The following is a 26971-nucleotide window of genomic DNA, read 5'->3' on the forward strand; positions in this document are numbered from 1 at the left end:
AAGGAAGTAAAAAAAAAAAAATAGAAGCCTTGGCAACGGTAGAAGTAGAGTTCCAAATATCATTCCTCTTACAACATGTTTCCTGAAAATAGGCTGTGGAGCACAAAAGTCAGTTCTGGAAACATTGTAACTATGAAACTAAGTCCAGTAGTCGGCACTTTCAAAAATAAATAAAAACATCGGGCAACAACTGTATGCTAATTGCATTTAAGAAATGAAAGACCACCTACATGGGGGGAAAAAAAGATCTCATTAGGGGAGCTAAAGCAGATAGCTGAGATTCAGATTCTGTAAACGCAGCCCCTTAGGCTTGCATGAGAGAGCTTACAAAATCACTGCCTTTTTGTTAGCCATCTCTGTCCACCAACTCCAGTGTGCTGCAGTTACGTTTGTGTGCGTTTCTTGGCATTGGCCTCACAGTTTGAGCTGGCCCTGTTCACAGGGTCGGAGGAGATTTTTCTTGCTGGGTGTATTCGTTGAGCATGCAGAGAAAGGAGGCTGCCAAGAGCTGGTTGTGCAAGGCCTCTTGTGCACTAGCTTTGTGTAACACTCATAAATCTCACAATCATTGCTTTTCTGTCTGTAAAACTGTGTTTAAGCAGCTGACGCAGGTCATAGAGTTCATCTTCAGACATGAAATCTTAATTTATTATGATTAACTATACAATGGGTTATTTTCATGGTATTGAGAGTTCTGTGGTGGAAAAGAATCTTGGATGGAGCGTTCAGACAGCCTGTGGGTCAGAGGAGCAGCTTCAGAACTGCTTTTCCATAGTGCCCAGGAAGTCCCAGCCCTGCCCATCCAGCCACATGGAGCTGCTGGGCTCGGTGGTGCTTGTCCTGCTTTCTCAGCCTTTGAGGCTGAGCTCTGCCGCTTGATCTGCACCTTAGCAAGGGCTTGCCAGAGAGCAGCCTTGGGGGGCAGCACCCTGAAATCTCATAGTCAAGGAGGTTCAATATTTTATGAATTTCAGGCAAGACAATAAATTGTGGAATTTTTCAGCAACAATAGTGAGAGGCCTGTAAGTCTGACTGCTGAAGCTGCTTACACTGGCCATCATATTCCCTCTAGAGGAAGTACTGAAAATCAGTTCCAACAGTGCCCCACTCTCTCCCCATTGGCCATCATCAGATTATAGATCTTCAGAAACAAAAGGCTTCCTCTCGTTCTCTCAAAAAGCCTTCTGAAATGGAAAAAAAATAGGAGAGCTCTTGTGAAAGCTCATCATCTGTTCTGCTGCTGCTCCACTTGGATGTGCTTTACGCAGAATTATCCAGGAATGTAACTGAATATATCTGTACAGGGCCCAGGCCTGCCTATAACAGACTTGAAGCCGCTCAGTAGACATTTCTCCATTGATCGTTAACCCTTTGTCCCCCAGCATTTCCATTCATAGTATTTGGCTCTGATTAAGTTCATGGTTCAACTGTGAGGCCTTAACTTGTTCAGGCAGAAGTTCTGCAGAAGCCTTGCTAGGCTCTTTGGGTTCCGACTTCAGCTTCTGTTTCCTGTTTGACCTTGTAAGTCAGCTATGAAAATTAGAGTTGAGTGTTTCTAATATTGTGAAATGAGGTTTAGACCTTCAAAAAATATGTATATAACTTGTGCAGCTGCTATTGATGCTTAATAATGGCTCTCTGAATCCTTCCTCAGGTATAGGGTCTTGTAAAACCTTTGTACAGGGAACTAAGATGGGTGCCTGGACAAGAAGGGAATGGTTACAAGAAAGGGTGGGTGTTCACTGGGAGGAAAACAATGAAAAACTCTTCAACATTTAATGATTTAATTCTATTGCTGTTAAATCAGTGGAAACACACACGCACAAAATCCCTTTTGAATTCAGAGCAGCAACTCAGCCAACCTTAGATACGTATGTGACATGTAAGGGATGGGTAAGAAGCTGGAAAATGAAAGAAAAAAACCACAAACCATTAAAGAAAAATCCTCCATTGTATGAAATCTGGCAAAAAGGCGACTTTCCGTAATTATCAGATAGTGCAGTACGGATTTCACACAAACCTGCTTCAGTGTTACTTGAAAAATGAATTTGTACTTATAAAAACAGCTACGTTTGGCTTGGTCGTTGGCTAATAGAGCATATTCTGACTCCCATCCCAAATCACACGCAGCTTGGCTGGAAAGAAGACAGCTGCATGGGCACTAGTGTGATTCAGTTTGAAGTACATCTAATCTTTATTGAGTTATTTGAGCCTCGTGTGCCAAGTGCAGAAAGGCATGCTTTTGTGGGGAGAGAATTTCTTTCTTCTTTTAATATTAATGTGTGATTTTGGCCAACAAAGTAGAGCTTAGGAGACAATAGCAATTCTCTAAATACATTGGAGTTAAGATCCAATAAATATACCAAATGCTTTAGTATAAATCCTCATCCCGTTTGTTGCTTCTGCAGGAACCACTGCCACTGGAAACGGATCCCAAACGTTTTATTTGCCTGTTAATTCTGGAAGCTTCTCAGTGTCTTCTCACTCTTTTTGTTGTTTTTTTTCCCACTCCTTTGCAGTTTTCCCATTAGTGAGTCTTTCACATACCATAAAGTTGGAATGCGTTCCTTAGCTGCATGTAAGATTCTGGGCAAGGCAGTCTTACAAGTAAGCTCATGCTTCGTGTTACCCTACAGAATGAACTGGATGTGAGGGCGTGTGGGCTGGGGTCGGGGCCAGGTTGTGCTGAACTCAGTGTTGCAGAGACCGAGGCGGTTCCAGGAAATGTTCCTTTATAGGCCTTCCTGGTAGGAGTGGGCGACCCAAGGGAAAAAGATCAGCCCAGACAGCACCAGTTCACAAGGTGTCATTTACAGCGTGGTCCTCCTGCCTTAGAATGAGCAGGGCAGCCGTGGTGAGGCAGCTTGCAGAGGTGTGAGGTGCTGCTGACAGTGTGGTGGCAGATTCCTTTCCTTAGTTATCACAGGCTGTGATGCGGTGCCTTGCAGAATCCCTTTAACTACTTTTGAGACAAGTCCCAAACCAGAGGGCAAACTATAAGACAGATGATCAAGAATGCCATTCAACTTTTGTCTTCCTTTTACGTGATGCTGAATCTCCAGTCATGCAGCAGAAAGTCTGGCAAGGCTGTAAGAGCTGCAGCAGTGCACGTGTGACAGCGGTACTGCTTAGCAGTGCTTGATGGGAGCCATTCTCAGCGAGTTTCACGTCCCCTCGTCCTGCTTTCTGAACCAGTGACGACTTATCCACACCGAGGCTTCCCTCTCAAAATTAGCATTTAAAATCTAATATAATGTGCTGTAAGACTTGCAGGTTTAGTGATGTTAAACTTTCCTAGTCTGGCTTTCAAGCTGTTGCTGCAGCTTCAAGTCCCTTCATAGAGAATTTCCTTCTTGCTGAAGCGCAGTAGTTCCAAGAATCAGAAAGCACTGCTTCAGTTCTGTCCACAACAGGGATGATTTGCATGGCATCTCTTTAGAACAAGATCTTATGAATACTGTTCAGTGTGTGTACGGCTGTGCCTGGCTGGGACTGAGCACACAAACAACTTCCAAGTTATCTGAAAACACAAACCTTTCTTTTGACTGTAACTGTAGCACAGCAGTTGCTCTGACCTATCAAGATGTTATGAAAGGGGCACATGGACTCAGGAATTTCAGAAGGATTATACTGAGAAAGTGCACAGCAGTTACTAATATAAAAGCTGACATCCCGATTGTGTTCATTTAGAAATGTTCCTGAAGGTGCTATGCAAGTAATTACTGTATGGTATTTTTTAAGCACGTAGTTTTATACGTTTGTGTGCAGAGCAAGTCCAAGGGAGCAAATGTCAAATAGACAGTCGTGATCCACTCCCATGAACTGGATAGTAAAGTTGCTCTTCTATCTGAGATCACAAGTGTATTTCTACATACAAGATAATGGAGTCAGCAAATGTTGAGATGGAGAAGTACACATCAATGGGATCAAGATAATACAGTGTATCAATATGGCACCAGGCAATGTTGCTGCAGTTGGATGTTTGACAGTCTCTATTCCAAATCCTTTTTGGAAGGCTTAGGGCCCATTTACTGCACATAAGATTAAACTCATGATTGAATGAGCACTCCAGTGATAATGATCATGGCTTGTGCTGGTAGTATGAGTCACCTCCACGTATGATCTCTGACACTGGGTTCAGTTTGTTTTCCAAGCGTGTCTGTAAATACTGATCCGTGTTATTTTATTGTTAACTGCAGAAGAGACATAGGTAGAAAAAGTTGTTTAAAGTGCAGCTCTGGAAAGCCTTAACACGCTCAGGTGTTGCTGCTTTATGTGCAAAAATGCTCATCTGAAATCTTTTTGCTTTGCTCTGAGAAAAGCTACCGAAGTTCTTGCTGCTTACTTTACACATTGTTGGTGTATCATTCTTGTGCTCTTTTTTCCTCGTAAAACAATTACATAAAAAAAAGCCTTCTAAGATTTATAAAGCAAATAACAACAAAACAGACATGGATTCATTCAATTTTTTGTTTAAAAATTATTTTTATTAATTGCAGATTACAGCAAAATTATGGTAAAAACATTGAAGCAATTAAAAGAGAAAGGGAAGAAATGAATTAGAAGTTTAGGTTTGTTTCTTACTCTTTTACATTATGCCAGTTTCCTGCTTCCCTCTGCTGTGTTTATGAGAATATCATTTATGCGACTCACAGAAATGCACTGCAGCCCATAAACTTGCCCACACGTTTTTGGGAAGCTTCCATGACAGTGTGTGACATTCTCAAGACATAACAAAAGAATCTGAATTAACTTCGTTCTTCTCATACAGCAGTGAGAGCCTCCATTAACACAGCTGAAGCTCAGTTCGGATGCATTACTGAATGAACTGGTAGGCACCGCGCTGTACGCCGTTTCTATGAGAGGAATGCACTCAAATGAAGGGTGGTCTCTATTAAGGCAGGTGGTGGTAAAGCCATGGCTTTATTTTTCCTCGAAATCTCTCGGTTAACCTGGAACTTCTTGAAGATGTTTACCAATATTTATTTCATTTTTGGAGTCATATGTTTACAGCTGTGGTTGCAAGCGCAGCACATCTGCTGTACATTACAAACGGGCTACAAGGTCTTACATTTCCATCGATAGTGTTAGTCAATGTTCAGAGTAAGCCTTTCTGTAATTCTATCTCCTGTTCTTTACTGTCTCCCTTGTCCCTTGCTTCCTCTTCTTAATTGTATCCTTTAACCGTCTTCCCTCTAAATCCCATCTCTTCACTTCTCTTGGTGCCCAGAGCCTGGTCTTTTCTCTCAAGTGATCTACAGCATTCTCTGTTCATCTCTTCCTGGTTGTCAGAATACAGAAATCTTCTCTAGTGATACTAAAGATACATTACATGTCCCCTCTGAGGTTCCTGAAAAGATCTGGCGGTTTGTGTTGGCTCTTGTTTGTCTGCTGTGCTCAGATTTGGCAGAGTCCTCTCACAGAGTTAGTAGCCTCTAAGAATTCATTTTTGGCCTGACTTAGTGTGGGTAATGCACAGATGATCTCTTCTGAGAGATCTCTAATATGATGCAGACTTCTGGACATTCACATGTGCTTAGCATCATAAAAGTATGCACATGTTATGTCTTTTATGGCTGAAAGGGTTACGACATGAGCAAAACTTCTGCATTTTCATTGGAGATGGCAGAGAAGTGCCAGTTTGTGTGCTGTGAAACAGGGCACAGGAAGCTGATCTGTTAGGAAGCAGAGGCAGATCTTAATGTACAGTCAGCCCTTGGTGTGACCATAATCATTTCTCCTACTGAGAAGGGCACTGAAGTGTGGGTGTTACGCTTCCAGCACATTGTGCTTACAACTTGGAGCCTGTCAGGAGCTTCTTTAGGTACTGCATGAATTGAAGTGCAATTTGTGACTATATTTAATCCTTCATAGCAGTTTTGCCTGAAAATGCAAATTCATCTACCTTGTAAACATGCAGCTGGGACTGACCAATGAGTACATGGTACTTGGACAACTCAAAGCCAAGCTTTACTTTGTTCTCTGTTCATTCATTTGGCAAGGAGAGCATGCTGTCTTGTTGTACAGGTCACAGATAGCATTCTCACTGAAACATTTGTAAGTCACCCTTACTACAAGATACTACAGCTAGAAGTTAAGCTTTCCTGCTTAACATAATGTGTTCCCAATGTTTTATTTGGCCCGCAGGTTCTCCTCCAATGTTATCATTAATTGCAACAGTAATAATTGTATCTGAGACCGGCATAAAACATGTCATGTTCAGCAAGGCCCATCCGTTTTTGTTTTTAATTCATCAGGTTGATCTTCCATTTTCATTCCAGAAAAGACATCTGGCCACTGATGTCAGCACTGAGCAGCCCTGCACACAACGCAAGGCTCCTACCCTCCAGGAGAACAGTTTGGTGCTCTACTTGGTCTTACTTTTATAGCAGAAAAAGGAAAGGAAAAGATCTGTAGTAAAGAACAATCATCCCTTTATCAATTTTAGCATGTCCATAGATTTTGGTGAATTAGCATTTACACTGAAAATACTTCAATATTGGGAAAACAGATTTTGTAATCGGTGTTCTGATTAATTCCTTCTTCAGAAATATATTCTGATAATAGCAACTACTCGTAATAAAACCCAGGAAACGCTTTCATTTATTGTGGCGTGGGAAGTCCTGCCAGTTAGAAGTGCTCTGCATAGTTTCTTTACAATTTCTATGTTCTTTAGGCCTCAACAAAAACCAAAGCTCCTCTTCCAGGTTTGGTAGCAAAGAGACCATTATTCTCCAGTGCTAACCTTTGGTCATCATTTTGGTAATAAGCTTTTTTAACATTTTTTAGGAAAGTATTCAGCTTGTCAGTAGGCACCATTGACACAGTGCAGCCGCCCCATCCAGCTCCAGTCAGACGTGACCCGACGGCCCCAAATTGCCTAAAACAAAATAATAGAAAAAAAAAATGAAAAATAAACCAGAAGGGAGTAATTTGTCATATATAAAATTCCTGTAGAAAATTAGTGAATACTGAACTCAAAATACACCCGTGTCATCTGACTTGCTGAAGTTCACTTGGTTGCACATCACAGTCCAGCAATGCATAGTTACCATTATGGACAAAAAAATTCCAACCCTTGAAACTGCAGTGTAGTCATTTCTGTCCATTCTGAGTCATCCTCTTTTACAGTGCTTCAACATCAGCTGTTCTAAGGATCACAGCACAGCCCAGATGAAGAAAACAGGGGAAGAAGAGGGATTTTGTTAGCAACATTCATAAGGCAACAGAAGTGAAAACAGAAATACATGACAAAAATAACAAAAGAGGGTTCATAAGCTAATTGCACAGGATGTAGGCATGCAAGCCATTTTCTAATGTGGCAAAGACAAATAGCTCTATTCTTCCAGGACAGATCTAAAACATGCTGAAGATTCGCAGGCTTCTTCCGCAGGAATACTGAGAGGGCCAGTCAAGAAAAGGAGAGTTCAGAAACTCCTGAAGTCATACACAGAGTCAAACGTCTGTTAATGCTGGAAGGACTGGGATGGCATCCATCAGGAACTTAACAGATTTACAGCCGTAAAGGTAAAATAAGAATATATTCTCAAAAGGAGAAGAGAAATGCCCTTAAGGTGAGGGTGAAGAGAGAGAACAATGACAAATAAAACACTGGAAAATTAAACCATTCCCAGGCTCAAGACAGGAGCCTGCTAGCAATGTCCTACAGCAAATCCCATGCCACTACTGTGCAACATTCAGATGCCACCTCATTAGAATTTAGATGAATTACTTTCATTAGTTTGCTGACCTGCGCTGCTTGTCTTTAGTTAGATTCAAAAACAAGTAGGAAAATGCCACGCGGCAGCCCATGAATTTCTTTGGGGCATTTCTAACATAGTTAGGACAGGATGGTTTAGAAAACTCATTTGAAATCTTAATTCTCATGGGAGGTCTAATCTAATTTGCAAACAAGTACATGTGATATGATTCTAAGATCCATGCTTTTGTGAGACTTCCTGGCCCTAGAGTTGGTTTTAGGAGAGCGAGCATCATGTGAACAATGTATTAGAAAATGACAGCTCATTCCAAGTAGGCTGTAGTGATTTTTCGTATGTGCATTTTATGTTAAATGAATGTGGTAAACTGCTGGGTTAGTAGAAGTTTAGGTCATATTTCAAGCAAGTACTTACATATGTGTTTCATTCTAAACATGCTTACATATCTTCTTGAATAGAAACACTTTCTTCAGTGTGTCTGTGTGGTGCCACCCTGCATATTGACTCGATTTTATGTTCCTTCTTTATTTCCTGTTGGTGTTTTATTTTACTTATTATTCCTGTAAGCCACTCATTCTCTGATGCAATTTTCTGTAGTTTATGGTCCATGGAGCAACCTCCTAAAATGAGCAGGATCCAATCCAGTCTCAATTGAAATCAATAGGGAAATTCTCATTGACTTTGTGAAGCCCAGTCCTCTTTTCAGAGCGGTAAATCAACTGTCTGCATTTGTTCGGTCTGTTACCTCAGTCAGAACGTCGTATTTCAGATGGTGTCTGGCTTTTATTTTGGTGGGCAACTGAAATCCCTTCAGAATTGTTCTGAACCTTTCATTGATTTCATAATTCCCTGTGGTCATGCTCATGCCTCATTTTTACTGAGTCATTTTAAAATACTTAGTCGGAATAAAGCATAATGTAGGCAGAAAATACGCCTGTTTCAGAGCTGAAGTCACTGTGTTTCAAAATACTGTGGCTACCAGTTGCAAATGTGGTGATGTGATCCAATGCTGAGGGGCCGGCACTCTGACACCTGGGTGTCGGGCACCTGGGATGAGCAGAGGTCAGGAGCCAGCACCTAATGCTGCACAGCTTGGGGAGGCAGCTCATGGCAATTACTGATGCCAAACATGAGAAGGTGAACGCTGGAACAGGTCTGGAACTGCCTTTTCCACTGAGTCTCACTCTGCTCAGCCCTGTGTTAGACTCTCCTGGTAAAGCAGGATTCATAGCCACACATTTTCTTTTCTTGTGCACCAGCATTTAAAGTATGCATTTATGAAGAAAGGAGCAGTGAGAGCGAACAGTGACTCTTCCAACAATAATCTTGTGGATGGAGCACTCACTCACACAGAGGATGATGTGGATTTAACATGTGGGAAAGTCCCCAGTGCACTGCCTGGGCTATAGGGCAGTCATGAGGACAAGTAATGGGGGGTGAGAAGGAGCATGTAAAGAAAGGCCATGGATGTCTGTCATCCGGCGCTGGGGACGCTCAGCTGAGTCCTTTGCTTCTTGAGGAGCTCATCTACCTTGTTCCAGTACTCACTGGCTAAAGAGTGTGTGTGTGTGAGTGCAAACATAAATGCTACAGCAAACAAGAGATGACTAAGAATGGCAGTCGCAGTTTGGGATATAGTAGTGATAGGCAAGACACTGCAGTGCCATGTTTTAAAACAGTCTGCTGGGACAGGTGAAAAGCACTGAGCCATATTGTTAATTAAAATGCTCACATTTGTGGTCCAGCTGTTTAGAAAGCATGGAGTTAAGAGGATGAGATTTCAGTACAAATGAAGGGGTGGTGTGTCCTTGTTCTGTAGCTCAGGGTGCATTTGAACAACTTCTTTAAGTTTTGTTGGTTGTTGTTTTTTTTTTCTCTCTGAAAGTGCTGCAAACTTGCTGGGGTTTTGTTAGTTGATCTTTCAGATTGTGCCACGGCTCCAGGCTTAAGAAGGTAATGCACCTGGATATAACATAACTGTACCATTTCAAAAGTGATCATAGAGGATTCCGCCATCTTCAGCTGGAAGAGGTGTGGCAGGCAGCAAAAAGTACCAGCTTTTATACCTCCAAAAGGTGGAGAGGGGGGGAATGGAAGTTACTTGCAACATTCAAACAGTCCCGAGAAAGCACCTAAGGAATCTGTCAGCTCATTTCAACTTTTTGTCCCTTAACTGTTTAGTAAACCACCTGCGTTTCAAAAGGCCGACAGGTAAAGCAGCTGTTAATAGCAGGGAGAGGTTAGACAAAGTACAACCTTCTGCATTGGTGAAAAATAAAGTACTGACCCACTGGCGGTTATGCTTTTCAGCACTACAAACCACAGCAAGTATGGATCCCTTTCCTTCTTGGCAGATGTTGTACAGTAAAACATAAAGATTTAGGCAAAACAGAAAACATCTGGATATGCAGATTATTCTTCACAGTTTAAACCTTGTAAGGAGAGAGCAGCAGTAGACTTGGGCAATGCTGTGGAATGTATTTTTGGAAGGGCTTTTTAAAGTTACAAGGCAGCTGTATATCATTGGAAGTAAAGAATGTAATTTATGTCGTTGCTGGCCATTCCTGTAGTCACATCAGCCAAGGTTTCCTAGAGTGACTGGAGATCTTACATGCCTTCGTTTTTTAATGCACAACTTGAGAAAAATTGAGTTTTTTCCCCAATAGTTTTCAAAATGACGTGCTGGTAGAGCTGTGTGCATCTACAATAGCTGCACACTGGTACGGCTCTGATCAGAAAGTCATTAGTGAGTACTAAGCTTCTAAGAAGGGAGGTATTTCTTAAGAAATATCCGTGATGGGATAAGACTGTAAAGAATAAACAAATAATTTATTTGGTTTTTGCAATGAATATAATAAAAACCAGTTGCAATCTTTTAGAAGATACCGGTTAGAAATCATTTTTCACAGGCGGCGCTCTGCTGTGGCACGCAGTGATGCCCGTCGCAGTAGCCATGGGCACTTCTGTTGGTAAGTTAGAAATCTGATGTAACACGGGCACACACATCACTTTTTCCTTCACTCTTTGTATTTTTGTCCATGGAACTGAAAGGCTCTGATTAATTTCAGTTGAATTTAGTGAAATCCTGACTGCACACTCCTTTCCTTTGGGTGGCTATGTCAGTGCTGCCGCCTACAAGCCAGTGGCACGATACCCGAGCTGTGGAAGCACAGAGCTCAGCACAAGTGAGAAACAGAATTTCCATCTGGGATTCGTTCTGCTATACGTTACTGCAAGCATCAGTACTAGCTTTCTTGATGCAGCACAGATAACAGCACGCTGTAGTGTAGAACTTGTTAGTTTATACCCATTAGAACACCTTAGTGAAGGTACCTGATGTGGCTGGTTACATCTGCAGAGCTCAGCTATCCCGTACTATTGACCAAGAAATCAATACTGGGAAGTTACTGTAACTAACAGTAACACAGAGGTTAATTCGTGAAGCTTTTCCTCTGTCAGTGGAGTCACAGAATAGGTTGTTTCTCTTCACCTGGCTATGGAGACAGCCCTCCTTGAGTAGCTGGGACAGCCATGCTGCAGTCACCTCACTAACCAGGGGCTGTCGGAGCTTTATTCTGTTCTGTGCCCGCTGTGCCATATAACAGACTGAATGCGGCCTGCGCCTTGCATACAGGAATGGCTGCCAAGAGAAGGAACAAAAATGATGTTGTTAAATTACTAGCAGACTGTCCAATGGCTATCGGGACTTCTGTGTTTTATCACAAAACAGCATGTGCATCCCACATGCAAAACAAGCTGCGAGTGTCCAAAAGTCTTGCATTTGGTTTTTAAGTTTGTGTTCTTTTGGCTTTCCGTCTCGTCTGCCAAATTAATGAGACTAACCTGGTGTATTAAATAATCATCAGTATCATACTGTATCAATTTACAAACCTGGTAAATGGGTATTACAACTTAATAAATGTGTGTGTCTATAAAAGTAAGAATGCATATGGCAGATTGCCTCTTTGGAAAATGCGTATTTTCGTTATAAGCCAGACTAATGTATTAGTAATATATCTATATCTATATCTCTATATATATACATTTAAAAAATTGATTGCTGGTAAGGAAGTGCTTTTGTAACCTTCATTTTTAAATGGTAAGGTGTTCCTTTTATTAATGTTAATCTGAAGCAGATTCTGCTTTCTCAGAGATATAGAGATTTCAAGTAAAGATACGATGCTTTTATAGTTTCTAATTCTGCACAACAGGGAAACAACATTCCTTGACCTCAGGCTTGCAAACACTTATGGCACACTACATTTCCCTTCTGGACTGGCAGTAACCTCTTAATGCTCTGTCTTATGGCAGCTTCCCAAACTATGCATGCCCTTCTCCATGGAGAACAGGGACTGTGAAAGGTGAGCAGAAGTACAGAGGTGGCATCTCCAGGATCTGTGATGAAATGAATGAGAGCAGCAGCTGGGAGAGGTGGCTGGGGCAGTGTCAGGGATAAAGTCGCAGTGAGATGGCTTGGCTGGGCAGCTGTTTATTCTCCTATGCCTCTGTTAAAGTGATTACCAGCCACTGATTGCTTTTCACAGGCACTGAGTTTAGATTAAAGTTAGCATAAGTTGTCTGTCCTGTGATTAAACATACCAGAAAAAAAAAAAGGGGGGAATTAAGTGAAGTGTGTAAATCCTTTTGTGCTGTTGCTGCGGTGTGGATGAAATGCCATATCTAATGCGAGTACTAAGTATTCATTTTTACTTTCTCCGTTAACATGCAGTTATACCAGATTTTATTATCCACTGTAGAAGAGTTATGAAAATAATGGCCTGCTCCTTGGGGAGGAGTAAAGAGAGAAGGGGCAAATGACAGGGAACGTATTTTGGAGTAGAGAGATCTTGTTTTGCTGCGGCCCAACCGAGTTTGGGAATGCAGTAAATGAATGAGGCTGGGGCAGGGATGGAGGCTGAATGATGTGAAGGCTCAGCTGAAGCTGTGTCAGCCACTGCATGGATTGGCATGCTCATCGTTTAAATGGCCAGCCACTTTCCAACCTACCTGGTGCCACAGATAAAATGCCTTGTCAAGTAAAAAGGAAAAAATGCAGCAGCATTTAACAATACGCCATTACGATTTCAAAGCAACCTAACAGTTAACTTGTGATCTAGAAGTCCCATGGTGGCAGTTCTTAAATGGTTAAGTAATATTTGAAAAGTGAGAGGGCTGAAATAAAGCAACTCAGATGATGCTTAAAGAAACCAGTTATGACTTCTACAACTTAAAAAAAAACAGCTAACACATTCTAACATAACACTTGTGATGACGAATCAGTCCAACAGCAAAGTCTGTAATAAAGCCATAAACTGCAGCTTTCATCTGAAAGTATTACACAGATGTCAGTAGGGAAACAATTGACCATGTAATGTCCCTGCAGGAGATTAATTCTGTAATAAGAGACAAGAATACTTTCATTTTAGAATTGCAATAGCCAACAATGTCATCTTTTCTCATCCTTTCAAACAATATTCTCAACAAGGGATTACTCTTCCTTGTGGTCAGAACTTACAGGCAGATGTCTACCAGCCGATCCAGTTCGGGACAGCTGCATTCATACATTTCCTTGCAGCTGATATAGCTCTGGTTCATTAATTCTCCCAGCAGCTGGATTGCATTGTCAGGTGTTTCGCTGCATATCTTCTTAAATTCCAGCACTCTGGCAGCTTCGCTGTACACATGCTTTGCACGCTGGTATAACTTGAAGGTGGAAACTAAACAAAATGAACATATGAAATACCGCAGTTATAAATTTTCACTAGAAAAGGAATAATGAAATATAAAAACAGTAAAAGAATTATTTCTAGTAATTAATATTTCATATTTGAACACTCTAGGCTGAAACTCTGCCAAAAACTTCTGCCAAAACCTCACCCACATCTTTAAAAGCCCAAATAAAGCGGTATTCAGCTTTCATCCGAATACAGCGGGCACATTCTTGTAGCTGTATCACTTTATGCACATATCAGAAGGAGCATCATTTAAAAAACCTGAGATCCAGACTGTAGAGGTGCAGTCCCAGGAGCACTGGAGAGTGCCTGGTGCCCTGCAGGCTGCCTGCACCTGCTGGGCATTGTGAGCAACCGCTCCAGGCCTGATCTGCACCCATTGCTTCACAGTGCAGATAGATTGTTTTAAAGTGAGAGTAATTAAAATGACGTTATTTATTCTTCCTGGTGCCTGGCTAAGGAAGCCCTCTCTAATTTCCACAGTGCAGGCTCTCACCTTGACTGCAAATAAAGCTGCCTTAATAGTACGCTGAAGGAAGCAGGTTTGATTTTGAGGGTTTATTTTTCGAGTGCAAGTGTCAGTACTGCTTGCATAGACGTGAAGAGAGAAGCCCAAACAAGTCCCTCTTAGCACTGACCAAGTAAGATCAAAGGCTGGTGCAAAGACTTGGGCTAACATTTTGTAATCATGCCGTGAAAAATGGAGCAGTTCCTCTGGGATGGGTGGGAAGGAGCTCAAACCTATGTGGCCATTGGGGCAGGGACCCCTGCCAAGCCTGGACTGTGGGGCGCAGCAAAGGGAATGTCTGTGGTTAAAAGCCCATCGAACTACTGTGACTTACAGGAGGGATAGGCTGTTGTAGGTCATTATTTTTCCTCACCCAGAACATTTCTGTTTGTTTGAATGCCATGGACTTGTATCTGCTATTGAAGAAGTATTACAGAAGCACGTATGACAACTGATGATAAAATTGGTTTACTTGAAGCTTTTATGTTGTAAATAGTAGATAAGTGAACGTAAATCTTTACTTGGAACACCTGCTGTACTCAGAGTATCCCTCAGTTTGGTTCTACATCTCAGTTCTCCTCCAGATCAAGGACCCTTTCCTGCTATCAGCTTCTGGTGCCTCTCACTTTTTGAGATGGAGATAAAAGGGCAAACAGAGACAGACAAGCCCTGGATGTGGAGCTTGCCTTCTGACCCGGACACGTGCAGTTCCTGTTGGGCTGCTCTGTGGAGACAGTCAAATTCCGGAACCACTTCAGTGATTCTGGCAGTCAACGTGTGCAGTTGTACATTGAAGTCTTCCTTGACAGACTGGAAAGAAAATTCTGTCCAATGTGAAGACTCTCGTATGTGCTACCCAGATTGCATCCCTTACAAACTTAACAGCGTCTGCACCATCTCTTTTTATCTTTCCAGAATAAGTGTGAATCACAAATGTAAATGCTGAACATACAGTGCTGAGAGGGACATAAATAGTCTAAAATGATAGAGAAATATTGAACACAGGAGTTCTCTGCTACTGGTGATAATGCTCCCAGTGCTGTGTATGTTGTGACGTAACACAGCCTGAGAAGCGCTCTGACGCTGCCTTGAGCAGCCCTTCCGACTGCATTTCACATTAGAACAGGAAGGACAACATTGGTGCCCCACAGAAACATCTTGTGAGTTTCACAGGGGAAAAGGCTGTTCTCTTTTCCTGCTCAGAGGCGTTTTTCACCCCACTGTTTTGTTACTGCTGGAGTTACTTGTGCTGTGTTCTGTGGAGCAAAGCGTTGGTGTTTGTTATGTTAGAGAAAGGCTGCTTGGCGTTTTTTAAGGATGGTGCCTCTTTAAATATGCTTTTCTTATAAGCCATTGTTTTAGAGCAAGGAGATTTCTAAATGTGCATTCATTTAGGGAATATCTAAAGTTGCGTGAGAGATTGCCATAGCTCACACTCTCTTGTAAATCACCATTGAACAGTAGTAACCCAAAGAATGAACTGAAAACATGTCTGTTTTCAATTGTAAGGCAAGAGACTTGCCAAAGGCTGTGATTGATTCAGAGACCACCCTTTGGTAGAGCAATGTTCTACTGGCCAGATTACCTTTAAAATCTCTGTGGCTGTGCTGTGCTGGTCGTGTTACCAATCGGAGCTGCAGTGGGCACGGGGTGCTGGCGGAGTGCTGGAGGTCTGAGCTGCGCCCTGGGCAGCAGCATCACTTGGGGGACAGTCAGTGGGTGTAGGGGAGGAGCTGCTGCCTCGACGCTGGCTTTCTCTCAGTGTGAATGCAATCCTGGCAAGCGGTTCTCAAATGAGAAAGAGTGGCTGTGTGCTATTTTCAGGCTTGTCCTTTGTGGATATTTACAGAGTTAGCATTGGGTAGATCTGCTATCGTTATGTTCGCCGTTGGTTGTTTATTTACAGACAGCGCTCTATTTCAGAAAGCAGTGTTTGTGTTTGGAACAGGTCTAGTATCACTTGCTTTTCTCTCTGGAATACTTGCTGTTCAGGACAGCAAACACCTCTGTTCTCTGCAAGTCCTATTCTAAAGCAATGAAACAATTCGCATACTTTCAGCTATCAACACCAAATGCTTCTGGTAATAGAGAAACTCTGGATCTCTTCTGTTTGGATGGGCAGTCCAACAAACCATCTCCATATAATAAAAGATAGCACAGCACACATTATTTCCAGAAATTACATCTAAATTCGAACCTTCTTGCTTACGTCGCTGCCTGTATATCAGAACCACCTAAGTGAGATCTGAATTGATAGGCCGTGCCAAGGAGCTGTGAAACCCAGGGTTTTAGAAGGGTGTGGGAGCTGATCAAAATCTGTGTGCTTCATGGGAAAACAACCATATCTTTTACCATTAAAAGAGAGACATTTCCTAAGCCACATTTTGTCACGGTTAAAAGAAAACTTAAGTGTGCACAACTGATTAGTTTATATCTGAGCAAGGGCTGCAGGGCTCTGAAAGAAGAGAAACTGGAGCCCTTGAAGAAAAGCATGCAGCGATACACAGGGACTGGGTTATAAGCTCTCGCCCTCTTGGGCAGAGGACAGCAAAAAAGCAGGGTTTAGGGGACCAGTGCCAGATCCTTGAAGGCATTTGGGTCCTTAAATCTATTATTGTTTATGGAAATCAGGTACTTAACCTAACTGAAAATGTACATATGTTTTCCTAATACAGTAAAGTATAATGGCCTGGTTTCTCCCACTTGATTTCCAAATGAGGTGTGCAGACATCTTCAGCTCACCCTCATAACAGTGGAAGGGCAGCCTGCAGAACTGCAATTGCCCTCTGATACCCATTTCTCTGGTGACGGGAGAGAAATGTAAAATCCCTGCTGCAGTGACATTATGGCACGCTGGCATGAGAGCAGTTGTCCAGCACACTCCCAGAGTAATGCTTCTCCCATAAAAGGATCCAATTCTGATGTTCTGTTTGTTTAAAATGATGTAGCTCCATTAGCACTGATGGAGATTTGTATCAGTCCAGGATCCAGCCTCTGAGCAGAACCATCCTGTCTAAAGCTGTTGGTTGAAAATCACCACATATTTTCTCTCTGCTGCTTTCTGTGCCACTCACTGCCATGCAAAGGGAGCTGTTGGATTTTAGACCTGAGCATGCTGGCACGATCAGAATCTTGGGGTCTTTTTTGTCTCTTTCAGAAGACACAGTATAGAGATTGTGATTTATTTTGTACGATATCAGCTGTGCACGTGTAAAAAACATTTCTTGTGGGCTGAAGTGAAGGTGAGCTGTGCTTTTTATGGACTGGAACACATACAGATCAGGAAAAATAAACATGAGAAATCAAAATGAGACCAATTTTGAAGTTTTCAGCACATTTCACCCGCAGTCAGACTGTCACTAACCCACCTGCAGGTCATCGCTGCACTCACTGCATTTCTGCAGGTGCTCAAGGAATCTCATCCACTGTTAAGTGCTTTGTGTTACCACTCCACTTCTACTTGGCAGAGAATGTCAGAACTCTTGCTGCCCCTCTGTGCACTCTGTGCACCCTCACTCTGCTCCTCCACAGAGCAGTTCTGCAGCATCACCTATGAGCAGCTAGATCCAGTTCCCTTACAGCCACTAAATGCCCTAGAAAGAAGCAGTGACATTTTCCAGTGCGCTAACGTTTCACACTGCAGCAAGAACCCTGACATTTGTTACGACCCAACTGACTAATGTTAATGGAAGTTTGTCCAAAATCCATATAAAGTCTGTTAAAACAAACAAAAATCCTGGGCTATTAGTCCCAAACAAATGTTAGTTAAATGTAAGAGAAAAGTTTACTGTGTGTTTGCAACGGCGTGGTCATATTTTTTGTTTTAACGTAATGAAAACTGTGTAAACCTGTACTTTCCTCTTAGATGGAATCTTTTTCTTTATAATTAAACACTGTGGCTTCCCAGCAACTCACATTATTTGCTGTAACTTCAGCTTCAGCAGATTCCTTTCTTTAGGGGCTTCCTGTACAATTCTGTCTGACCTTTAGCAAAGGACCAGCCTCTTCAGGCTGTGTGTTTTTTTCTAGCTGCTTTGGCAGCTTCTTACGATCTGCTTCACTGTAGATTAATGAGCTACACATGGCTGATGGAACTGTTAGAAATTTACAACAGGAAAAATTCACCAATGCAAAATCATGTAGGGGACAGTTTCTACCAGCGTTACCCACGTGGAATAGTACCTCTCTCTGTTAGGCATCCCGCTGATTGAACATGAAGAGGGTGAAGGTTTCTGGCTCATAATGTATATAAGAAAATGCTGCCAGATGGCTTTAATTTGAGCCAGATTTGAACCCCCTCCTCAAAGTGGGGAACAGTTATTCTGCTGGGACTGCTCAAATAACTGCTTGTAATCTGGCTCTCTGAAAATAAACCAAGGGACCAGTCATTGCTGGGTTCAGTGACCCATGTAGCAGACACCTGCTCTGAGAGAAGGGAACTACCAGCTTAAGGTAATTCTCCAGGGAAATGTGAGCCTTAGCAAAACTGTTGCAACTAACCTACAACATCCAGTGCCTATGACTAACCTGTGGCCCACCCAAAATGTCTGCTTCTACCTGTACCTGTATGGCATCTCCCTGGAGCAGCCACATGCTGGGGCTCGTCCCAAGCAATCCGTGTCTTTCTGGAAGGAAAATGGTATGTGCTCAGTTTCCTCCATGACGTGGATGAGGATGAGGCTGTCACCCCAACCCCAAGCTAGGAAGTGCTCTGAGATGCACCAACACGGAGGTAACCTCTGCTCTTGTAAGACAAGGGCACTCCACTGATGCACATGACAGAGCTTTACCTATCGCTGATCTGTGTCCACCTTCACATAAAGCCGTGTGTTATTTTCTGCACAAAGAGAGTAAAAATTGCTCTTGCACTGAGATCACCATTAATACAGATGACTTGGCAGTGGAATGAAATGCTATTCAAACACCACTCATTGCAACTACAGAAAAGGTTCAGATCCATTGTCTTCCCAGGGGACAAACAAGAGGGCAGTTACACAGCCAAATCTTGATGGTAAACAGATACCTGTTATTCCGATGATGATTTCATTCCCAGGTCTAAATATCAAAATTAGATTATAATTTTATATGTGAAAAAGAAAAAAATGTTTTAAAAATAACTCATCTAAGAAGGGAAAAACATCCTATAGTTAAGGGAATACATTATTTTACAGGCAAGTATTCTTTTGTGGTGAGGCTTATAAATACTTCACATCCCACAATAACCACACACTAAATGTTCTGTGAAGCCTTCGACTCCAAGACAAAATTATGGCATTGGGTACCTTCGAATGTAAGAAATATTATTGGTTCTAGAGATGTTCAGAAGCCACAAGTGCAATCCATGTGTAAACATTTGGAAGGGGGATTTAAACTCAGGATTGTGAGTTGGCCAAGGAACAGCTGTGTGAGGCTTTATAGAGGCTTTATGCAGCACCTGTATCTCCAAACCTGGGGAACAAGTGGGCTGTGCAGTGAGACACCGCAGGAATCCTTGAGTACCTGCCTATAAAAGAGATTAAAAGTTGTTGTGCATCCAGCCACAGCTCAAGACTTGCCCAAAGCCTGTCCATGTAATTTTTCTTTGGGACCTGGAGTTTTTCTTGGGTCAGCTTTACAGACATGCAGAACTATGGGCAAGAACACAGCATCATCACTGGAGGAGCAGATGAGGGAGAGCTGACTTCAGGCTAAAATAACAGACGTAGCGCTTTCATATCCTTAAGCATGAGGTGCAGAGTGTGTGCAAGATATTAACAATTTATATTCAGCCACAGACAGAACTTACAATCCAGTAAATGATCTACCTGGTATTTCTTAGGCAAATATTTTGCACTTAACATTGTAATATTGTAACAGGAAAGATAATGCAACCTTTACAAAGGAAGGAAGGTACCTTTAACTCTTTGTTCATGTTGTACAAAAGTCCACCCATATACTGAAATGCTCTGTAGAAATGTTGTACTTTACTGGTAGGGTTTCTCACATGAAGAAGCGAGGCTTTGTTGTTATAGTGGGAGAGGAGCGGGGAGGTAAGAAAAACACTTTTGTCCAACACCCCCTGGATTTCCAAAGCCAACATAAAATGCACTTTGCCCAGCGTGTTAACAAAAACCATGACAGTGGAATTATATCTTTCGTTCTGTGTCTGTCTTGTTTCTTTTTTTGTATACAGTTTTACAGAAATCTCTAATTTTATACTGTACATGCAAAGAGACTTGCAGCATAACCCATTGTAATTGGCCTTATCAAATGAAATCATGGCCATACAAGTTTAAGAGATTCCATTCAGCAAACATCTGCAAACACTATTCAGAGCCCCAGTATAGCATTTCCTTCAGTTTCTTCTGTAGCTTTTCTGTTTCGGCTTTTTCTCCAGACCTTTTTTTTCTGAAGGGGTGTGGAAAAACACAATCTGTAACAAACAACTCAGTTCAACAGAACTGTAGAATTGTGTTTTATAAACCAGGTATTTGGACTATAAACATCTTTGTGAGTCTTGTACACCTTTATAAAGGGGAGAGGTAGGGGACAGCACAGTGCACTCGGAACTCTGTAGCTGCCCATGAAAATGTTCCCGAGTGCACGTACATAGATCGCTCTGTTCTTGTACGTACAGCACAGAGTTAACAGAGCTCTTCCTATGAAGGTAACAAGCTGGGTTAGACACCATATTCCATGCCGGTACCCCTCTGGCAATGTAATTGGACACTAAGATAATTTTATGCTCTCTGATATCACTGGCTTGCAAAAAAGGTTATAGGTTCAGGACCTGGTCCCTGGTCAATGTATAACATTTACAGTTGTTCCAGATGTGCATATTTTTTAAATGTATGCATCAGTATGTATATATATGTTACTGATTTACATGCAACAAATATAAACCTCGCTGAAACCAGTCTGGGCAAGGATATAATTTGGCTGTGGAAAACAGTAGAGGCATTAAAGCCACAGAGTGGAAACAAAGAAATATGGGTTATTTAAAATTCATAAAGCAAGATTCTAATCTCAATTGGAAACGACTATGAATGTCAATTAATTATTTCATAAGAGCTCTATTATTAAGTACCATTAGCATCCCTGCTATATACATCTAAGGCAATTCTTTCCTTTAGAAAGGAGTCCAGAGAGAGCAAACAGGACTTATTTAATTAATGCTGTACCCAGCCAAACTGTCCGGTTTTGTTAGAGATTCGGCTTAAAAAGGAAGCCTGGCTTGAGATTTCTCTTGAATCTATCTAGAGATGACTCTAAACTAGTACAGACTGATCTATAATCTGCTACTTCTACTGTACAGCCATTCTGCTATTTAGATTCTCAAGATTCTGGAGAAGTATTCTGGTGAGACTTGTGCACCACTTATTAATAAAGAGCTATGTTATATAACACAAGCACTGTAAAGTGAAAAACACTATTTCATATACGCTTACCATTTTGTGTGTTTTGACTCAGGATCTGAGAGCGGAGGTCCTCCAGGCTAATTCCCAGGCATTTACAAATTTCCTCTGTGCTGTAAGGCTCCGGATGTAATACCTCCTCGACAATGGTCAGCATTTCCTCTAGGCTGACTCCTAGGCTGGCCTGCACATCTTGGAGTCTCGACATTTTTTTCCAGTCCAAACTTTTTGACTTGGAGAGAAGCTGCAATTGAAAAAATAAGTCATGTTTGCTTCCCAGGTTAGAACTAACACTCAGTTGTCCATCAGCAGCTTTAAGACGTGCTCTTTTCACTTATTAATTGGGAGTTATCCATAGCCACTTCCTATCCATGTATGACAGATATTTATTTATAAAAGGTCTGCGAATGAGACATTGTGTGATATCAATTCAGCCGTTCCTCCTTTTCTGTGGATGTCATTACTTCAAACAATTATTAACATTTCAAAGCTACATTCAGACTATTGCTTATACAAATGCTACAGTGCTGTAACAGTGCAGGTCCCCAAGGAGTCTGTTTCTGTCCTGATATAATTTATTCTAGCATTGAAAACTAAGATGCTCCTAGAGTTGAACTCCAGGAAGACACAACAAACTGTTCTCATAATAGCCCTAAAAAACCTAAAATATATATTTGTGCTAGAGAATTAACAATAGTCCTTCCCATACTGCAGTGTTCAAAGTACATTTAAATAAGTACATTTTTTAAACATAGAAATTAAAGCTTTGAGCCCTACAGGAAGGCTGTGATGCGTTAGTTGGAACCTGTTCCATTCCTGTGATTGCCATTGTGCTAACTAGTCATAGGTACCCTTGTTTTTCCCACTCCACATAACGAGGTCAAGTATAATGTATCTTTCTGACTTCTTGGCAGTTGAAGGCAGTTACTTTAATGCACTGGAATCCTAAAAGGAAATACGTCAAGGAGGTTTTTCTTTAGAAAGCTGCGGCATGCGATGATGTCCCCTGTGTCTAATGAAAAAAGCTGAGTAAAACAACTTGCCTCATATTTTCATGAGGTGGAACATTCTTAACGTTATTAATGATCGAATCATGTTAAGTGGTCGCTGTGGGAGCTTGTTGATACAACACCCCAATTTCAACAGATCACTGCTGAGATGGATTAGCAGGAAAGTGCCAGTATCATTTGACGGCATTCACTGCCTTTAATTCTTCACCATTTCAGTTGGGATTTAGGCTTCTGTGTGTACCAGACCAGGCTGAATGTTTGCTGAGAGTTTAAAGCATTGCAGCAAAATCAGAGAATGGAATCCTTTTCCCACTCAAATCCATGTTAAAACTCTTCATCAACAGAGCCCAAACTTCACCCAGTGTGTCTTGTTATTCATTTCAATAAACAGTGGGTTTGAGTAAGATTGGTTTGAAATCATTTAGGTCTCAGTCCAGCAAAGCAATTTAGCACATGTGTAACTTCCTGTATTAAAAATATCAGGGGATTCACGTACATGCCTGAAAAGCATCTACATTGCTTTGTCTGATTGGAGCATGAGGTGGTTGTTTAAGCAGATCTACTGCCCAGCTATCTGCTGTCCATTCCCATCCTCCTGCTCCCCTCCAGCAGTGCTGTTGTAGGAGCTTTTCCAGTTTTGCTTTATTATGGTACATAAAAGTTAACTACTTTTGGTGCCATCTAGTGACTTGCTAAGATTTATGTGAAGCTTAATAGGGCAGGACAAAATCCAATCAAAATCCTCATCATATGACTCTGACGCCATTTCAAACAGTTTTGTGTTCAGTGGTAGAGAAAGAAGCAGCAGTGTGTGGTGACTAATGCAAAATCAAGGTGGGACAGTTCTTGTGAAAGACTGAGTTGTTTCTGGCCTACTTTTAAAGACACCGAGCATCTAGAACTCTATAGCCTCAACATTAAAGCATGTTAGCTTACTTATGGATCAGTTACAATAACAATTACTGCTTCAGTTATTTTATTTACATATTCGGTAAATCCTGTGTTGGTGTATGTTTATGATAAGACTTTAACAACATTTCAAGGTACTAAATGAATGGATTTTTTCCTCTAACAATTGTAACCCTAACGTTCAGCATCCTCTGAACCTTATTATCAGAACTTAAACAGAAGATTTTAGAAAAAATAATATAATGTTCTACCAGGCAACAAAAATCTTTCTACTTATAAAAGAATCCAGTTAGTTAGAGTCTTTGTCCCACGTTCTTTTGCATCTACTGTCATTTCTGTTCTTCAGTGGAGATGATGCCGTTTACAGGAGCAAACTACACTGAGTTTTACAGGTTAAACTTTCCAAATGGAAACTGAGCCCTCGGCTCTGTGAGCAGGGCTTGCTGGGAGAAGTTTATGTTGCTTATAACAAAGTTTCAACTATAACAGCGCTGGAAAAAATTGTTACGGGCAAAGAAATGTTTTTGCTTTGTTTTGTTTTGAACAAATATCTAGCTGCAGCTCAAACTGTAATGGATACAGAACAGAGATGGAACGGTCCCATCTATTATATGTACAAAAGTAAACCCAATTCTGATCCCACAGTTGGATATTTTCTTGCTGATCTCTGACTAGATGGATTAAAGATGTGGACAGCATCCAGCTGGCTCTGAACTGTCAAGATATAGCATCTGTAGTCGTTATTGTCTTTTATTGTTCAACGCAGGCACACTGGAGCACTGTACTAAGAGAATGATGGGACAAATATAAATGACTAGAATAAGCGCAGGAATGCTTCGCCCTTATATAGCAACATCCCTTTCTTATACTTTACGTTTCTATAATACCATCTGAGTGTTTTTCCACATTTAACAAACATTAGCTGATTAAGTACATGGCATCTTAGTTGCAGAAATTTTTGGCTCCACTCTTGCTGAGACTGAAGTGAACCACACAGTGTGAAGTATGGGGATTGCAGAGCATGCATTAATGCTCAGTCATCCTGCAGTATGTACTGCACAAATGCTCTGATACACAACGTACAAGTTAATTTCCTGTAGAACTGATGGTGTTCTGAGGAACATAAGTGACTTTAAATATATTGTTTAATGGTGCAAAGGAAAGCATTGAGACAACAAAAATAGAAAAGACAGTGTGCCCCAGAACAACTGGAGTAAGCAAATGAATAACAGTCTAGAAGGGAAGGGTGCAGAACCTGCGAAGGACAGGTTAGGATGCTCAGGAGCTTACGGTAAGACAGGCTGACATCAAAATATCCTGCACTAGTGACAGCAGAAATAGATGGTGTTGGCATCTTTATTTACAGCGAGCTTTCTGCAAACCATTAAGAAATATTAGAATGGCCTATAGTGGAAGAATTAAAAAATGCCCATCCTAAAAAAACCCAATGAGAATTTCTTGTAAAGCACAACTGTGAAGCCCAGAATGTTATTTCATATTTCCGTTAGCTTAACGGGGCATAAAAGACTTCCCTGCTTCCACTTACATACCTGCCCTCCTTCACCCCACTGTGACCCCTTCCTAAAGACAGTCTTTTCCTGACTCAAAATATTTTCGTAGCTCGTGCAGCTTTCCATCTGGGTAGCACATGTTTTCAAACAGACAGGTGTATGTTGTTAGTCTACTTAAAATCACAGATCTGCTATAGGGACCTATTTAAAGACTGCATCATTGCTAGCAGTAGTATAAAACAAATAAAATCCTTCCTTGCCATCATTTGATTAAACAGACTCAATAATTTAAAGCAATTTAGAAAACTGTGATTTGATTTGCAAAAAACGGCATAGAGAACAATACCTTAAAAGGTCTTCCAACTTACCGCATCTACTGTTACAGTTTGCCTTTCAAAACATGTCATCTCCAAAGGCTCTTTGTGTCTTATGCATAATAATTTCCAAAATAAACTCCTCCTAAAAGTTCTAGTCAATCAGCCTAAATCCAGCGTGTTACGTCTGTAACATGGAGAGGTCCTTAACTCCATTTTTCTAAAGGCGTAGGAATCTTTTTATTAACTTCAATGACAACAACTTAAACTGCTCTCACTGGTGCTATCATTTCTACCGTATCTAACACACACCTAAAATGTAGCTGTTTTTCATACTTGAGTTGAAATCCCATTTTAAAAGCCTCCTGTTTTACTTCCCTCCTGTCAAAATATCCCAACCCTCATATTTTACATTACATTTTGTCAGTATCTTTGAATCTTTTCAACAATTTTGTTTTATTATTTAACAGTAACTGTGGTATTTTCTTTCATAGAATGTTGCTGCCAACAGGTGCTAAAAGTGCCTGTTTGTTTAGATTGAGTACTGGAGCCTAACCTGTATTTTGGCCAAATGTGTTGTGACAAGGAGTTCCACGCTGTACTTTATAACCTTTCATCTGCACTATGTGACCTAATTTTGTTTCTTTAATGCAGCTCTCCATGTGGGTTATAACTGCAGTGAATCTTTACGCTTACTCCTCATTTAACTTAATAGAAGATCCACTGTATTTTTCTAACATACTCGAGCCCTTCATCCTCATATTCCCCAATGGGTGGTGTACAAAATCCACAATTAAAGTAGAACTTAGATTTGTCATGTTCAAAATCCATATATTTTAAAGATAATTGCAAACTGTAAACAGGCAGTTCAACCTAAATGCTGGGTTTTCATTCAAGCCTGTTTTTAAATTTTACACTAACGTGCATGCTGCTATTCAGTATTATATGTATATAACGCTGCTATTCAGTGTTTCCAATATTACTTCCAGGCCTCCAACTAGTAGCTTTGATGTCTTCCAAATCCTCGAAAATACACATCTAGTGCCATATATACAAGTAAACATGTGACCACACTGGTTGCTTTCCATTATTTGTCATAATTCAGCTTTAATTAGAAACAGTCTATCTCATTAACTCGGAGTATTTTTTGCTGAAAAATAGACATATTTCCTCCATTCAAATATAACACAAAATAAATTAAATAGAATTAAAATCACATAATCTTCTATATAAGGGCACAGCCCTTGCACTTCCATTAAACTCGTCAGGAGTTGTTTCTGCAGAGATGGAAGTGTCTGGTGCTGGAAAGAAAAATGCTACTTAACACAGCACCTAGCCAGGTGTTAAAGTAAAGATATGATTGGTCAGAAGTGGAGAAAAGCACATTTTTAGATGAAGGTTTCATTAGAGTTTGACATAAGCCATACGTTACCTTTGTAGCCAGACGACACTCCATTACCCTAATATTGTAATGAGAAGTTGCTGCTTTATTCATTTCAACACAACTGTTAGCAATAACAAACGCTGCTCCGCTTGGAAGTCTAACATCAGTTGCCCTCAGAGGACTGAACTCTATCAACTTGGCCTATCGAAAGAAAAATGACTGGTTAGTTTTAATTTACTACTAGCTAACAGTGCACTTAGTTCTATAAATCAAATGCAAATTTGCATGTTTTTTCTCTTGGAAATCCGGGGACAGTTAATGAAGGAAACTGACATGAAACAGCAAGAAAAGAGATTTAACCCCATTGGCTGAGTTGCACATACATTTCAACCCCTTCCCTTGTAGTTGGATTTTAAAATGTTTCCATTAAGTCTTTGGGTTTTCTCAGCAGTTCACAGAACCCCACCCAACCTATTTTTCTTGCCTGTTTA

General features: G+C 41.1%; 1 protein-coding gene across 2 annotated transcripts in view; it reads right to left on the minus strand.

Annotated features, from left to right (window-relative positions):
• Positions 1–4471: 4471 nt before the first annotated feature.
• Positions 4472–26971, minus strand: part of GALK2 (galactokinase 2) — a 49423-nt gene continuing 26923 nt past the window's right edge. Inside the window, exons 7-11 of one of the 2 annotated variants that reach the window (XR_011904845.1) lie at positions 26529–26681; positions 21386–21596; positions 13234–13435; positions 6978–7150; positions 6804–6880 (exon numbers count right to left, since the gene is read on the minus strand). Coding sequence is in view for 1 of the 2 variants with exons in the window: in XM_072345463.1 (XP_072201564.1) it covers positions 6673–6880; positions 13234–13435; positions 21386–21596; positions 26529–26681 (774 nt within the window). In the remaining variant the exon portion in view is untranslated. Of the gene's footprint in view, positions 6881–6977; positions 7151–13233; positions 13436–21385; positions 21597–26528; positions 26682–26971 lie in introns of both variants that reach the window. The other variant, XM_072345463.1, reaches the window with a different exon arrangement.

The sequence above is a fragment of the Excalfactoria chinensis genome, chromosome 10, assembly GCF_039878825.1.
Source record: "Excalfactoria chinensis isolate bCotChi1 chromosome 10, bCotChi1.hap2, whole genome shotgun sequence".
Classification (NCBI taxonomy): Eukaryota; Metazoa; Chordata; class Aves; order Galliformes; family Phasianidae; genus Excalfactoria; species Excalfactoria chinensis.